This window comes from Petromyzon marinus, chromosome 1 (assembly GCF_048934315.1).
Source record: "Petromyzon marinus isolate PM22_M1 ecotype Great Lakes invasive population chromosome 1, UKy_Petmar_22M1.pri1.0, whole genome shotgun sequence".
Taxonomy (NCBI): domain Eukaryota; kingdom Metazoa; phylum Chordata; class Hyperoartia; order Petromyzontiformes; family Petromyzontidae; genus Petromyzon; species Petromyzon marinus.
The window spans coordinates 2006806-2023294 of NC_133667.1; the positions used below are offsets into that span (position 1 = coordinate 2006806).

The window sequence follows — 16489 nt, forward strand, 5'->3', positions numbered from 1 at the left end:
ACAGGCGGGTGTGTTTGTGTGTACAGGCGTGTGTATGTGTGTGTATAGCCGGGTGTGCTGTGTATATGTGTGTACAGGCGGGTGTGCGAGGCGGGTGCCCGGTCACCCCCTGCTCGTGTCTCTGGCCCACGCGGACGGGGCTCACCTGGTCACGTACGACACGAGGGGATGGATCAGCCAATCACGCGCTGCCAGCCAGTGTGGGCAGAGGGCAGGCAGCCTCCTCGCCCACACGTCGAGGTGACGCACCGCACTACCACCGCAACAACCACAACCACCGTTAGCCACGGTGTCGTCGCGGCACTCAGTGCCCTGCTAGGTCCACAACTTCACGCACACCACGGTGGGGGGCGGAGGGGGGGGGGGGGCTGGGGCGACCTCGCGCGGGTTTTATGCCCTTGCCGGGAGACGACGCCGGTGTGGTGCCTCGTCTCGGCGCGCGCAGGAAAAGCGTCGGCGTTCTCCTGGGCGGGCGCACCGGCGGCGCCGTGCTGTCGGGCTCCGTCGCCGGCCTCGGCGGCGCCTCGCAGCCCGCGCTGCGCCGTGCCACCAGCGTCCGCAAGGCGTTCAGCACGGGGCCCGGTGCCGCCCGCAAGAAATCGGCGCCCATACAGGTCAAGCTGCAGGTGGTGAGTGGCGCACCGCACCGCCGTGCGTGCAGGCTGTGGCGGTACCGAAGGAGAGCGCGATGTTGCTACCGTGTGCGTGCGCGTGAGTTGGCACAGCTGGGTGCACAGACAACAAGACAACTCGACACGTTTTGTCAATAACACCACGTGTGTGTGTGTGTCTGGCCTTAATGGTTGGCACAGTCGGGGAGTAACAGCTGAGTTCATCTGCCAGTCATCTCAGTCAGTCAACCCATGGCACCACCTGGGTCTGTCCCCCGTGACCTCTTGCCAGTGATCCTTCGACGCTTCACTGTGACCTCAAAGTGGTAGCGCCATCGCCACTTGGTGGCGAATGGTGGTTGTTATTGCTGTTGATCCCACTTGAGTCATTTGCAGTGTAATTGTTTAAAATTTGGCAAATTTGGACCGTGACAGCTGCACACCAATGGCCTAATAGAAATTTTTGGGTTAGAGCGCGTTCAACTTGCAACCACCATCCGAGACAGCCAATTAGTAACGTTTGTCACATAAATGAAACATGGAAATTCGATGCCTCATGAATTGGCTGTTTTGAGTGGTGGGTTGCGGGTTTAAGGACACATTTACATTTACGAAATCTAACCCAAAAACCGCGCTTATGGATAATATTGGTCGCGTGAAACTGGCCAATGGCCTTCTCTTGCGAGTGATTGTCGGCTGTGAGTGGAAGCAGACGACACGTATTATGGTTAACAAGGGCAGTCTGAACACTGACCGCAACCTTCGCCGGAACGTCGTCGTTTTCGTCGGCCCGAGCATCAAGCCCTCTCGAACGTTTGTGGAACTCCGACCCCCGCCCGCACCGCGTACGCGGTGTTCACGTTGCGTGGGCGTGCGTCCGTTCGCGGCGTTTGTGTGGTGATCTCCGTCGTTCGTGTGGTGATCTCCGTCGTTCGTGTGGTGATCTCCGTCGTTCGTGTGGTGATCTCCGTCGTTCGTGTGGTGATCTCCGTCGTTCGTGTGGTGATCTCCGTCGTTTGTGTGGTGATCTCCGTCGTTCGTGTGGTGATCTCCGTCGTTCGTGTGGTGATCTCCGTCGTTCGTGTGGTGATCTCCGTCGTTCGTGTGGTGATCTCCGTCGTTCGTGTGGTGATCTCCGTCGTTCGTGTGGTGATCTCTGTCGTTCGTGTGGTGATCTCCGCTCGCGCGTGTGGTGATCTCGGCTCGCGCGTGCGTCCGCGTGTCCGCGTGGCGATGCAGGAAGCGCTGGTGGAGACGCTGCGCCGCGCGCGCTCCCACTTCATCCTGTGCCTCTCCCCGTCGCCGAGCGTCGACGCCACCGCCACACAGGTGTGTGGGCACGCACGCGCGTGAGCGGGCTGGTGTGGGGCGAGGGATGCTGGCGTGGGGCGCGAGGGTGCCGGCGTGCTGCGCATTGTGACGCCGTGCGCTCTGCTGCACAGGACGTGGTGGTGCCGTGTGACATCCCGCACCTTCGCACCCAGCTCCGGGCGTCCCGGCTCATGGACGCCCTGCGTCTGCACCGGCAAGGTGATCGAGCTCGCCCACACGGATACTAAGACGGAGGTGACCCCGTGTAACCTTCGTAGACCGCTGGGGCAAGTGCCGGCCGCAGGGCCCCCCCCCGCGGCGCTTGTGCCCGTGTCCTCATGGGGCACGCGCTGGTGTCGTGGTTGTGACGTGGCGCTCTGGTTGTGCCGCGCTGGTGCCAGGTTTCCCGGAGCGCGTCGACTGTGCCGAGCTGCGCCGCCGTTTCTCCGTCCTCGCCCCCCACCCCTCCGTGCCCGACGAGGGGGTCGTCACCGATGAGAAGAAGGTGATCGCTGGCGGTGTGCTGCAGTGGTGTGTTGTAATGGTGTGCTGCAGTGATTGTGGTGTTGTGGGTGGGGTGTAATGATGTGTAATTGGTGTGGTGCGGCCGGGGCGTTGTGCAGGCTGTTAAAGACTTGTTGGAGCAGTTGGAGCTGGATCGGAGCAGCTACCAACTGGGCCACACCCAGGTACAGAACCACGCAACCACTCTCGCAGCCACACTGTGTACGGTGTACTGGAGGTACGGGGTTCATGTAGATCACTGTGGTCTCTCGTACGGAGTGCCGTATAGGTCGCGTGCTCGTCTGCCTGTGCGGGATTCATATCGATCGATTGGTGCGCGCCATCTGCGTGGCGTATGGCCACGAAGATGTGTGCGCTGCGCGCGCTTGGCGCACGTGCGCTTGCCGTGAACCGCGTGCACGTGCCGTGAAACGCGTGCAGGTGTTCATGCGGGCGGGCGTGCTGCGCCGGCTGGAGCGCGAGCGGGAGCACCGAGTTGGCCACAACATCACCCTGCTGCAGGCCGCGTGCCGCGGATACCTGGCCCGCGTCAAGCACAAGAAGCGCAAGGTGTGCGTGCCGCGCTCGCCAGTTGCGGTGCGGTGTTGTGAGTGTGCGGTGTTGTACGTAGAGAGGGCGGTGGGGGGTGGGGGTGGGGGAGGCGGTTGTCTGTACGTTGTGTGGTTGCGGTTGCAGTTGTGACGTCGCAGCTTTGGTGTAGTTACGCAGTGTTTGGAATGTGGTCCAAAACGTAGTGGCGGTGTCGCTGTGGATAGCTGGCGGTGCTTTCACGGTTGTGCGGTTGCAGTGGTGTAGTTACAAGTTACGGTGGAGGAGATACGGTTGTGTTGGATTGGTCACGGCTGTGGTGGTGCTGTTACGAGGGTGGCGGAGTGGTTGCGGTCGTGGTGCGGTTGTGGTTATTGTTGTGGAGCAGGTGCGGTTGTGGTGGAGCGGTGACGGTCGTGGTGGTGCGGTTGTGGTCGTGGTGGTGGTGTAGTTGTGTCAGCGGTGGCGTGGTGGTGGCTGTGAGTGCAGGTGCAGGCGGTGGCGATCCGCTGCATCCAGCGGAACGTGAGGAAGCAAGGCGCGGTGCGCGACTGGCTCTGGTGGAGGCTCTACACCTACGTGCTGCCCCTCGTGCATGTCAACATCACGGAGGAGACGCTGCGCTCGCGCGATGTGAGTGACGCGGGGAAAACAGGAAACAGAGACACGGCGGGGGACACCTGACTCGGGGAAGCATAGACGCAGGGACACGGGCACAGAGCTAGTGAAAGTGGACATCTGCGAGAGAGAGAGGGCTTCATAGCTCATCGGATTCCTCCAGGATAAGTAACTATTCTGATTCTGAAACGTGGAACACGGGCACATGGGGACACGGTCCAAAGCGGACACTGCGACACAGCAACAAGTGTCAGAGCCTGTGGCCAGGGCCGCCCAGTGGTGGCCGTAGGCCCGGGGCGGAATTAAAAAAAAAAATCTAAAAAGCGAGGCCCCGGGGCAACTTGCTCCCGGACACATTGACTCGTGGCGGGGTTACAAGACACGAAGATTGATTCGAGAGCATGGGACAGAGGTAAACAACACCGAGACAACGGGGGAAAACCGGGATACAGGGACACCTTGCAAGGGCTCGAGGGAGACGCTGTGTACAGACTTAGACATCGCTCGTGGACACTTGAGTCACGCAGTACGTGCCCCCCCCCCCCGCCTTCCCCCTGCTACTCCCTCCCCCCCCCATGCAGGATGAGATCCAGCAGCTGAAGAGCCGCCTGGAGAAGGTGGAGAAGGAGCGGAACGAGCTCCGTGTGGTGACAGAGCGGCTGGAGGGGAAGGTGTGCGAGAACGCGGGGGCACACGGGCACATGGCGGGGGGGGGGGGACAGTCAGTTTAACATGTAGTAGGCTTTCGCGACCAATATCATCCATAATACAGGTTTTTTTGGGTTAGATCACTTAAACAGAACATGTCAGTTCATCACTCGTACAGCACACCAGTGTGTTGGAGAGCCACGCCACAACATTTACAATTTGAGTACGACGTTTCACCAGTGATTACAAATACTGTAGCTTCATCAGGCGATAGCCAAATCTGGCTTGTAATTCCTATTCTGTTTACGTGACAACCCTTACTAATTGGCTGTGTCGGGTGGTAACGAGTTTAACGATGCAATCTAATCCACAAAAGCCTGTGTTATGGGGGAGACAGTGTTGTGAGTGGCTGGGTGGGTGAGTGAATAAGTGGCTCAGTTAGTAAGTGAGTGAGTGAGTTTGCTTCCTCGCTTTTCCGTTGCTCGGTCCATTTGAACTCCTCCTTTGAGACCGCGTTCTGAGACGTTTGTGCCTTAAGGGCTTGTCGTTAATGTAAGTTGCTTCTGCTGCTGCTGCTGCTGCTGTTAATGCCGTCTATGCGCTGTGCCGCATGCGTGCGCTGCACGTGCACAGGTATCGGAGCTGTCCGCCGATGTGTCGGACGAGCGTGGAGCCTCCGAGTCGGCCAATCAGCTGCTGGAGACGGAGACAGCTGACCGGCTGAGGATGGAGCGCGAGAACCGCGATCTGAGGGTACGTGCCTGGCTCGCACGCGGACGAGCCACGGTGCAGTGGACGGACACAAAGTGTAATTGAACAGTGCCGGAAAGTGTGTGATGGTGTTTGCACGATGGTGTGCGATGGCAAGTGGTGTTGGCCACCCATGGCCGTGATGGCCTTCATTGGTGCTCGCGAGCGACGGTGTGTTGGTGTGTGTTATCGTTGTGGGGCGTGTGTGTAGTGGTGGTGTATGTGTTTGTGTTGTGGTGGTGTACGTGTGTGTTATGGTGGTGTATGTGTGTGTTTTTTAACGTGGTGGTCATTCTGCGTGTGGTGGTGTATGTGTGTTAACGTGGTGGGATGTGTGGTGTTTGTTATCGTGGTGGTGTGTGTGTGTTATCATGGTGGTCTATGTGTGTGTGTGTGTGTTATCGTGGTGGTCTATGTGTGTGTGTTATCATGGTGGTCTATATGTGTGTGTTATCATGGTGGTGTGTGTGTGTTATCGTGGTGGTGTGTGTGTGTTAACGTGGTGGTCTATGTGTGTGTGTGTGTTATCGTGGTGGTCTATATGTGTGTTATTGTGGTGGTCTATGTGTGTGTGTTATCATGGTGGTATATGTGTGTGTGTGTTATCGTAGTGGTGTATGTGTGTGTGTGTTAACGTGGTGGGATGGTGGTGTGTTTGTTATGGTGGCAGGATGTGTGGTGTATGTGTGTGTTATCATGGTGGTCTATGTGTGTGTGCGTTATCGTGGTGGTGTGTGTGTGTTATCGTGGTGGTGTGTGTTAACGTGGTGGTCTATGTGTGTGTGCGTTATTGTGGTGGTGTGTGTGTTAACGTGGTGGTGTGTGTGTTATCGTGGTGGTGTGTGTGTGTTAACGTGGTGGTCTATATGTGTGTTATCGTGGTGGTGTGTGTGTGTGTTATCATGGTGGTCTATGTGTGTGTGTTATCGTGGTGGTGTGTGTGTGTGTGTTAACGTGGTGGGATGTGTGGTGTGTTTGTTATGGTGGCAGGATGTGTGGTGTATGTGTGTGTTATCATGGTGGTCTATGTGTGTGTGCGTTATCATGGTGGTGTGTGTGTGTGTTATCATGGTGGTCTATGTGTGTGTGCGTTATCGTGGTGGTGTGTGTTAACGTGGTGGTGTGTGTGTTATCGTGGTGGTGTGTGTGTGTGTTAACGTGGTGGTCTATGTGTGTGTGTGTGCGTTTTCATGGTGGTGTGTGTGTTAACGTGGTGGTCTACGTGTGTGTGTTATCGTGGTGGTGTGTGTGTTATCGTGGTGGTGTGTGTGTGTTAACGTGGTGGTGTGTGTGTTAACGTGGTGGTGTGTGTGTTAACGTGGTGGTGTGTGTGTGTTAACGTGGTGGTCTACGTGTGTGTGTTAACGTGGTGGTGTGTGTGTTATCGTGGTGGTGTGTGTTATCGTGGTGGTGTGTGTGTTATCGTGGTGGTGTGTGTGTTATCGTGGTGGTGTGTGTGTTAACGTGGTGGCGTGTGTGTTAACGTGTTGGTGTGTGTGTTAACGTGGTGGTGTGTGTGTTAACGTGGTGGTCTACGGGTGTGTGTTATCGTGGTGGTGTGTGTGTTATCGTGGTGGTGTGTGTGTTATCGTGGTGTTGTGTGTGTTAACGTGGTGGTGTGTGTGTTATCGTGGTGGTGTGTGTGTTATCGTGGTGGTGTGTGTGTTATCGTGGTGGTGTGTGTGTTATCGTGGTGGTGTGTGTGTGTGTGTTAACGTGGTGGTGTGTGTGTTAACGTGGTGGTGTGTGTGTTAACGTGGTGGTGTGTGTGTGTTAACGTGGTGGTCTACGTGTGTGTGTTAACGTGGAGGTGTGTGTGTTATCGTGGTGGTGTGTGTGTTATCGTGGTGGTGTGTGTGTTATCGTGGTGGTGTGTGTGTGTTATCGTGGTGGTGTGTGTGTTATCGTGGTGGTGTGTGTGTTAACGTGGTGGTGTGTGTGTGTGTGTGTGTGTTAACGTGGTGGTGTGTGTTATCGTGGTGGTGTGTGTGTGTTAACGTGTTGGTGTGTGTGTGTGTAGGCCCAGCTGGAGACTGTGCGCCGGCAGCTGGAGTCAGTGTCGAGTCTCCAGTCACGGCTGCTGGAGTCGGACGTCACGGGGGGAGACGAGGGCGGTGACGACGACGATGACGCGGGTATGGAGCAGGCACACGTACGCGTGCGTGCGTGCGTGCGTGCTTGCGATTGTGAATGAGAATCGGCGAGTCTCTGCGGTGTGTGGCACGGCGTGACGTGGCGTGGCGTGGCGCGGCCAGGGGCGGCGTGGAACGCGCGCCTCGCGCGCGTCAAGCGCGACGCGGAGCTGGAGCGGCGCCGCCTGCAGCAGGAGGCGGAGGAGCAGCTGCAGGCCGAGACGCAGCTCCGGCGCCAGCTCGAGCGCAAGGTGAGAGGGGGAGATGCGAGGATGGGTCGGTGGGGGGGGTGGGGCAAACGGCGGGGAGACGCAGGCCCGCTCGTCACCAGCACTCGCTTTGTCAAAAGCTTGTCGGTGGCTACACAGAGGGGGGGGGGATCTTTGTCTCTCCGTGGCCCCGCGCGCTAGATGGCGGACGTGCAGGCGGACGGCGAGGACATGGAGCGCGCCCTGCAGCAGGCGAAGCGTCGCGCCGCGCGGCTCACCGCCGAGCTGCAGGACACGAAGCTGCAGGTGGACGCGCTGGCGGCGCGCAACGCCGAGCTCGAGAAGAAGCAGCGCAGGTGCAGGGCGACCTCGGGAAATCGCTCGCAACCGCGGGAAATCACTCGCAACCGCGGGAAATCGCACGCAAACGCGGGAAATCACTCGCAACCGCGGGAAATCGCTCACAAACGCGGGAAATCGCACGACCGCGTTCGACCGTTCGCAGCTGTGTAACTGCGTGCAACGTGCACGTGTGACCATTCGTAAACGTGCAGCCACATGAGACCACGCATAACCGTGTAGCCATGAAACCACGTGTAGCCACATGCAACCAAGGGCAACCACGTGTCCGGATGCAACCGTTTGTAACCATTCGACCACGTGCAACCATTCATAAATGGCTTGAAAGGGCTTGCAACCACACGTCGATGTCGCGATGCCATCGCTATGCGTGTGTAGATTTTAACATGACGATGGAGTGATCTAGTGAAGTGGTGATGCCGTCGCTATGCCTGCGTAGGCTTTTGACGTGATGATGTGGTGACGGCGTCGCTGTGCGTGCGCAGGTTTGACACGGAGCTGGCCCAGGCGCAGGAGGAGGCGCGGTCGGAGAGGCAGGCCCGTGAGCGCGTGCTGCGCGACAAAGACACCGTGGCCACGGACGCCCACGGCCTCCGCACGCAGCTCCAGGTACACGCGCTATGCCGCGCGGCGTGTGCCCGTGTTCGTCTCCGTGTCTGTCCCCGTGTGTGTGTGTGTCGTCGTTTGTGTGTCTTATGTCTGTGCCTCCGCTTTTGTCCGCATGCATGAGCCTGCCTGTCTCCACGTGCGACCCGTGCGTGTGTCCACATGTCCCCGTGTCTGCCCTTGTCTGTGTCCCGGCTCAGTCTCCTTGTGTGTTCCTCGTGTAACCCGTGCGTGTCCTTGTTTCTGTGCCCGCGTGTTTACCCGCGTCTGTACCCCGCGTGTCCCCGCGTCTGTACCTCGTGTGTCCCCCGCGTGCGTCCCCGCCGACCGCTGCCCCCACCGTGCAGGACTCGGAGCTGCAGGTGGCGTCGCTGCAGCAGAAGGTGGAGTCGCTGGAGGCGGAGCTGGAGACGGTGTCGTCCCAGGAGTCTAAGGGTGCGCCCTCGTGTGCGCGCGTGCGAGAGTCGAAATAGTGAGGAGCACAGGTGGTGGGGCGCATCTGCCAGTCCTCTCGGTCAGTTAAATAACAGCTGGGTCTGTCCCGTGACCACCAACTGACAAGCCTCCGAAAATTCACGAGGCCTCCAATGGGACGTCGCCCTCACTGAGTGGTGATTAGCGGCCGTTGTTGATGTTGTTTTTTGTCAGTCCGCGATGATGTCCCAGTCTCCAGTCGTCTGCATGATGTGCCCAGTTGCAGCTGCTAGGCATGGGCCTTCTGGGTGCGCCCTGGGTCCAGAGGGAGAATTATGCCCGTCTCGCTCCGATGTTAATTTCACGTAACCAGGAGTGGGGGATCTGGCCTGGTGGCTCGGCCGGATCGAGTTCAATTCCCGGTCGGGGCGGTTGACTCGGCCATCATCATCATCGTCCCTCCAGATTAGAGGATTGTCCCGGAGATTTCCTCGCTCTTGCCCCTTGGAACGTGGAATTTCCACCACTGCAAACGGGAGATGAGCACCGATCGCTCGGTGCTCGTTTGAGCAGCATGAAATCTCCTCTGACTTTGTGAGTGGACCTTTCTGGAGAGGGGATGCTGATTGTTTGCAGGCTTCGATATAGGTTCCCCGGCCAACACGGCCGCGTTGCGTGCGTCCCGAGCGCTTTCCAATTCTGCGGCCACGTTCTCCGGCCGCCACCCCGAAGGCCCGGCCCCCGGCCCCACGCTCCTGGCCGCTGCTCGATCCCCCGTCGCTCACGTTTTGCCGACGCGTGCGGTTGTGTGGTTGCGGTTCGTGCGGTTTGCGGTCAGACGAGGCGTCGGTGGCTCGGCTGCGGAAGACGGTGCGGGAGCTGGAGAGCAAGACCAAGGAGCAGGAGGAGGAGTTGGACGAGCAGGCGGGGACCATCCAGATCCTCGAGCAGGCACGTCGGGGGCATGTGGGGGTCACGTGGGGTCACACGGGGCCACGGGACTGAGGGGTCATGGGGGCATGGGACCTTGGGGTCACAGGACGCGGTTACACTGGGTCATGAGGATCAGTGTGGTGTGTCGTGAGTAATTCCTGCGTGCTGTATTACACACACGTGTGCGTGATGTGTGTGAGCTGTGGTGTGCTGCGCGTGGGATGTGGGGGTCTCGCCCGGCGGCGTGGCGCGCCGCGCGGGCTGCGGTGACGGTGGCGCGGTGTGTGGTGGTGCGGTGCAGGCAAAGCTGCGCAGCGAGATGGCGCTGGAAACGCTGAGGCAGTCGCATCACAAGGACCTGGAGTCTCGGGACGAGGAGGTGGAGGAGACGCGGCTCGCCTGCCAGAAGAAGGTGCCGCGTCGTGCCAGCTCCGCTCTCCGGAGTGCGAGCAAATCCCTCCGTTACACTCGTTCGCCTCGCCCTTGAGCCTGCGTGCCCACACACAACGTGTGTGTGTGTGCGTCTGCGTGTAGGCACACGCGCACAGCAGTGCGGCGGGTAGCACCTGCGATTAGCACGGTTGGCTGCGTGCAGTGTGAAAGAAGCTCAACATAGATACATTCGTGCATATGTAATGGCGACTTGACACACGTGTCTTGAGATGGCTTCTTTATTGTTGACACGTTCACTCGAACAGGCGGAAACTCGAACAGGCGGAAACCTCAACAGCCCCGAGTCTCCCACGCATCTCCGTTATACACGGTCCGAGGCCACACACCCACATTCCCGAACCTTCTCGCTGGCTCTGGACGTTCGCCCCACCAGCAGACTCCACCGTCCTCTTCCGTCACCTGGCCGCGCTCCTATTCTCGATCATTCCCGTAGCCACCAATCCCTTCATACTGCAAGCTGACTCCCCTGTCATTACCTCCCGTGGCCACTAGTCCACTCACATCGCAGGTTGACTCTACTGTCATTACACAGCGTGCTGCGCAGACGAAGTCGGTGATCAGAGTTCGATTCTAGCTCACGGCCAACACCGGTGGCGATTATCTGACCTGGTCCTGGGTCTCTCCTAGGTCGACTCGGCCTTAAATCACCACCTGGTGCAGTGTGTAAACATCGCCACCAGGGAGACAATGGTGGCCGTGTGTGGTGCTGGCCTCCAACCCCCTCGTGTGCCGTGTCAGCTTTCACAGGAGCTCGCTGACAGCGCTTGGCCCGACGGTCTGCGTCGACTGCACGGGGTGGGGTCGGCGGGGCGGGTGGGATCTTTGTCTTTGTTTCCGGCGCGACTGCGGACGTGCGTGTGCGGTCTGTGCGTGCAGCTCAGGCAGATGGAGATGCAGATGGACGAGGAGGCGGAGGAGAAGCAGAAAATCCTGAAGGAGCGGCGGGAGCTGGAGGCCAAGCTGGCTGCAGTCGGGGAGCAGGTGCTGGCGGCACTCGCACACGCACGCACACGTGCACACGCGCACACACACACGTGCACACCTGCACACACACACGTGCACACGCGCACACACACATGTACACGTGCGCCACAGGTCGAGAATCCCAGCAGGGGAGGGTCTTTGGTGCCGCAGCCTGAGGCCTTTGGTCGTCGCCGCTTGCACTGTGCCCGGGTGTCGGCACGCCGGTCGCGCTCAGTGGTGACGGGAAGTTTCCTTCGGGGCTGAGCCCTACACTGGTCGTGCGAGCCATGCGCTGTTGTGCCTGCTGTGCTGTGTATGCCAGCTACGTAGGGAGCGGTGGCGCAGTGGTTAGCACATTGTGCTACGATCGTGGCCAACATCGATGTGACGAATATACCGAAGCTGTCCTGGTCCTCCCCTTGGTCAACTCGGCCTTAAACAACGAGTACCTGGTGCGGTGTGTAAACATCAGCACTGGGGAGACAAAGGCGGCCGGGTGTGGTGCTGGCGCCACCCACTCCCCCCCCCCCTCCCCTCATGGGCCCCGCCAGCCTTCGTAGGTGCTCGGGAAACGGCACTTGCCCCAAACGTCTGCCTCGGGCTATACGGGGAACTTTGTCTTTGTGACGAGGTGTGGTGCCGGCCACCCGCCTCCACCAGCAACAACGTTGCTCCAGCAGTCTGCTTTCAAGACGCCAGTTGTGCACGCGCGGCTCACGCGCGCGGCTCGCTTGCGTCGCAGGTGAACTCGCGGGACGTGGAGGCCGAGCGGACGCTGCGGCTGGAGCTGCGGCGCACGCGGGCGCTGCTCTCCGACGCGCAGACGCTGTGCGCCCACCTCTCGGAGAAGAACTCCTCCCGCAAGGAGGTGGCCACGCTCAAGAGCCAGGTGGGCAGTGGAGGCGACGGCAGGGGCTGGGACGGAGGGGTGGTGGGTGGGGAGGGGTCAAGTTGCCCCCTCCCCCCCCCACCCCCCCCCCCCCCCCGGTGAAGTGCGTTGCGGTGCCCCGATGTGTGGAGCGGAGTCACGGGACGCGTGCGGTGGGGGGGGGGGGGCGGTGGGTTTTGGTTGAGTGAGGTGCGGTGGGTTGTGGTGGAGCGCGTGGTGCGTGTGGTGTGCGGTGTGTGACGAGGCAGGAAGGCGTGTGTGGATGTGTTCAGGTTTGTTTGCCATCATCTTGTTCGCCATAGTACGGAAGTAGAGCAAGTGGATTAATGTCCACCTGTACGCGGATTGAGTATCACCCCCCCCCCCTCCCGCACCTCGCGTAGTAGGTGTGTGACGATGTGCGACCGATGTGTGACGACGGTGTGTTACCACTTGCGAGTTTGTGCGAAGATGTGACTGCGTGACGTACGCGTGACGTACGCGTGACGGCGTGCAGCTGGAGGAGGCGGAGCTGGCGTGCGCGGCGGCGGTGAAGTCGAGAAAGGCGCTGGAGAGGGAGCTCGAGGAGGCGGTGACGTCGCTCGACGAGGAGAAGAGGGCTCGCCAGCAGGTACCGGCTCCCCTCCCAAACCCCCCCCCCCACCCCGACCCCTGACCCCACCGCCCCCGCCCGCCCCGCCGCCGCCGTCATCGTACTGCACTCCGCTGCAGCATCTATGCTCCCTACCTTCACCAACCCGGATTGCAAAAAATCGAAAGTGAACTCCGGCTCAAATGAACATTGTGGCGGTGATCATCTCCCGTTTACAGCACTGAGCCAGTGGTGTAAATTCTGCATTCATATGGCAGGTGCCGGGTATGTCCGTAGGACGACGACTGCTGGCCGCCCATCTCCTCGTGTTCGCCACCTTGGCCTACATAGGTGCCGCTCGCTAACAGCACTTGTCCCAAGAGTCTTTTAAGGCTACGGGGGGTGGGGGGGGGGGTATCTTTATCCTGTGCGTTTTGTGTGTAGCATGGCGGTTAGCGCGCTTTCACTACGAACCCGGCGAAGCGATTTCGATTCCTGCTCACGGCCAACACCAGTGACAATTATCTGAATTGCTCCTGGGCCTCCCCTAGGTAGACCCGGCCGCTCGTGTGCAGTGCCGGCCTTCATAGGGTGCCGCTCGCTAACAGCACTTGCCCCAACAGTCTGTTATAAGGCAAACGGGGGGGGGGGGAATCTATGTCTTTGCAGGCGGAGGAGCAGCTGAGCCTCCTGCAGCGGGAGGTGAACGAGCTGCAGAACCGCGCGGAAGAGGCCGAGGAGGATTCCACGGAGACGCTGCGCAAACACAAGGCGTTCATCGCGCAGGTGGAGCACGGTGGAGGGGGCAGGATTCGGTGGGGCACTGAGCCAATTACATCTTCCTTGGTTTCTCCTAAGACTCGGTGGTGGCCACAGTCTCCGGAATCTCTTCATCATTGTCATCAGCGTCAAGCATCCGGGCATCTCCTGCCGTGGTTTGTGCAGCGGATGCGGTTTAGGGGTTGCGTGCACGAGCTTGGTTATTTGTAGTGCTTGCCGTGAAGATGGTCAGAATCGTGATCGGAATATTTATTAATAACTGCAGGAGGCACGGGGTGAGAACGTTAGAAACATCAAACGATACAAAAACACGATTGCAGTGCATAGTACAAGAGGGGTAAAGAAATCACTTAAAAATATATATTCGAATGCAACTAAACAATTTGTATCTCACCAGGTAAAGTCCATCGAGGTATTAACTTCTTTCTCAGAAGCGACCTGGCCACAAATGACAGCCCAACAATGTCGCTTGTCACGTGGAAATTTACCGCAGTCGCTGTGGCGCGCTAATGTAGTTGCCGTGGCGATGACTCGGTGGGTGCTGCCGCTGCCGCTGCTGCTGCTGCTGCAGGCTACGCAGGATGCGCTGCGGCTGGAGGAGGTGCGGGCGGAGGTGGACGAGGTGAAGAGGGAGCGGCAAGAGTTGCAGAGCAAGGTGAGCGCGAGGGCGGGGGGACGCAGGCCGCCGGGGAGGGGGTGGTGGTGGGTGGCGGCTGGGGATGGTGGCCAGCGAGGTGGCGATGCTGGCAGTCATCGTGGTGGTGGTGGTGGTGTGGTATGTTGCATTGGTGAGGATGTATAAGTATGTCGAACTTAATTCACAACGTACGTAGCTAACCGTGCTCATCAGAGATGCGGGGAAAGGACAACAAACTAAACACAAATAGCAGTTCGAAAGAAATGAGTTTACAGTCTGGATTTACAAGTGCATAGCGCCAGTGGCTTCCTTGTTCGCGCAATCGTTGGTGGGAGCGAGCGCGATCGGTGAGCGTGGCAGCGCGGGCGAGCGCGATCGGTGAGCGTTGCAGCGAGGGCGAGTGAGCGTGGCAGCGCGGGCGAGCGAGATCGGTGAGCGTTGCAGCGAGGGCGAGTGAGCGAGATCGGTGAGCGTGGCAGCACGGGCGAGCGAGCGCGATCGGTGAGCGTGGCAGCAAGGGCGAGTGAGCGAGATCGGTGAGCGTGGCAGCGCGGGTGAGCGAGCGAGATCGGTGAGCGTGGCAGCGCGGGCGAGTGAGCGCGATTGGTGAGCGTGGCAGCGAGGGCGAGTGAGCGAGATCGGTGGGCGTGGCAGCGCGGGCGAGCGAGCGTGATCGGTGAGCGTGGCAGTGAGGGCGAGCGAGATCGATGAGCGTGGCAGCGAGGGCGAGCGAGATCGGTGAGCGTGGCAGTGAGGGCGAGCGAGATCGGTGAGCGTGGCAGCGAGGGCGAGCGAGCGAGATCGGTGAGCGTGGCAGTGAGGGCGAGCGAGATCGGTGAGCGTGGCAGCGAGGGCGAGCGAGATCGGTGAGTGTGGCAGCGCGGGCGAGCGAGCGAGATCGGTGAGCGTGGCAGTGAGGGCGAGCGAGATCGGTGAGCGTGGCAGCGAGGGCGAGCGAGCGCGATCGGTGAGCGTGGCAGCGAGGGCGAGTGAGCACGGATGGTGAGGGCAGTACCGGGTGATTGGCGGTTGGCTTAGAGAGTGGTGGAGAATGCAGGGGAGTGGAGCGGCGGGCCACGTGGTGAGGAGCTGCTGATGCTGCTGCTGTTGCTTGTGCTGCTGCGTGTGCTGCTGCAGGTGTCGGGGCTGGAGGGAGCTCTGCTGGAGCTGCAGCAGTCGAGCGTGGAGCGCACCGTCGTCGGGAGGCTGGAGGCTCGAGTCCGCGAACTCACGGCAACGCTGGACCTCGAACGCTGCTCTACGCGCCGAGTCGAGGTACTACGGGGGGTGTCTTGGATTCCGTCTGTGCGTGTTGTAGTGTACCGGGGAGCGGTGGTGTCGTTAGTTGTTAGCGCACTGCATGATGCAACCCGCCAGCCAGGTTTTGAATATCGCGAACTTTCCGATTGCAAGCCGCTCACTCTACCACTGAGTACACGCCACATCCTGGCGCAAGTCCTGCTCCGATACCACCACTGGCAGTTGGCGATTGGGGCGACGAATGTGCGTGCGTGCGTGCGTGCGCGTGCGTCCGTGTGTGCGTGCGTGCATCAGTCCCAGCTGGCGCGTTCTCGGGAGACGGTGGAGAAGCTCACGTCGGAGAAGGAGAGCGGCCCCAACGCGGAGCTCCGCCGTGGGGACACAGCCCGGGCGGCGCAGAGGCAGCTTAGGGAGCTGCGCGAGGAGGCCGCCGTCGCGGAGGACAAGCACGCGGACGCGCTGCGCAAGCTGGCGCACGCCGTGCGTGTGCATCCACACGCCCACACGCGCGTCGTCACGTCGCTAGCTCCCTCTTGCGAAAACGAGGCTCTCATCCCGGGTCCCTCTTGGGCTCTCGCCCGTGTTAAACGAAAGCGACTTGAACCATCGTCAGTTGGGTCACGCCACTGCTGGAGGAATATCTTCGATGCGAGGTTGCTGCGAATGTCCACGGCGGAGGTGGTTTACGTACCTTGTCGTCCGGCGGCACCTGCTGGTTTGGTATTTTGATGGCATGCTCCGTCCTTTACGAACGTTGGCGGTGGCCCCTGCGATTGGTCCCGGCGTTGGCGCCCCGCGTTCGCCGCTCGTCGCTGGGGTTCACGGTGGTTCGAAGCCAGCGGCCGCCCTGGTTGTTGCCGTGGTGCGAACGTTAACCATGGTAGTAGTGATAACAGTACGTGATGTTTGCTTCGCTAAGAATGAGAATATGCTGGAGGAGGAATCCGATGAGCTGTAAAGCTCTTTTTCACAGATGTCCAGCAGGGGCACGGTACAACACCAAACAATACAAAAACCCGATGAAGGTGCAAAGTATAGGAAAGTTTAAAAAAAAATAACTATAAAATATACAAATAAAACTAAACTATTGTCATCTTCTTGGTTATTTCGGTAAAAAAAGAAATTAGATTTTATTTTATTATGTTTTATTTTTATTATTTTATTTCCATTCTACGTGACTTTACCGAAAAAACCAAGAAGATGAATCCCTGCAGTCACGAAAGCTTTAAATCGAAATTTATTGTCATCTTACCAGGCGAATCCCACTGAGGTATTAACTTATTTTTTCAGA

At 59.4% G+C, this 16489-nt stretch overlaps 1 protein-coding gene across 3 annotated transcripts in view; it reads left to right on the forward strand.

Moving 5' to 3' along the window:
* The window catches only part of LOC116941926 (unconventional myosin-XVIIIa-like), a 47291-nt gene that overhangs the window by 21767 nt on the left and 9035 nt on the right, over positions 1-16489 (forward strand). For all 3 annotated transcript variants that reach the window (XM_032953304.2, XM_032953312.2, XM_032953322.2), the window contains 24 exons: positions 78-240; positions 446-629; positions 1851-1940; positions 2054-2141; positions 2324-2427; positions 2546-2611; positions 2868-2996; positions 3465-3608; positions 4175-4264; positions 4875-4994; positions 7012-7126; positions 7247-7374; positions 7534-7688; positions 8178-8301; positions 8646-8733; positions 9551-9663; positions 9947-10057; positions 10975-11079; positions 11804-11950; positions 12447-12560; positions 13191-13307; positions 13873-13956; positions 15076-15213; positions 15493-15678. In XM_032953304.2, the coding sequence (XP_032809195.2) occupies positions 78-240; positions 446-629; positions 1851-1940; positions 2054-2141; positions 2324-2427; positions 2546-2611; positions 2868-2996; positions 3465-3608; positions 4175-4264; positions 4875-4994; positions 7012-7126; positions 7247-7374; positions 7534-7688; positions 8178-8301; positions 8646-8733; positions 9551-9663; positions 9947-10057; positions 10975-11079; positions 11804-11950; positions 12447-12560; positions 13191-13307; positions 13873-13956; positions 15076-15213; positions 15493-15678 (2903 nt within the window). The remainder of the gene's footprint in view (positions 1-77; positions 241-445; positions 630-1850; positions 1941-2053; positions 2142-2323; positions 2428-2545; positions 2612-2867; positions 2997-3464; positions 3609-4174; positions 4265-4874; positions 4995-7011; positions 7127-7246; positions 7375-7533; positions 7689-8177; positions 8302-8645; positions 8734-9550; positions 9664-9946; positions 10058-10974; positions 11080-11803; positions 11951-12446; positions 12561-13190; positions 13308-13872; positions 13957-15075; positions 15214-15492; positions 15679-16489) is intronic.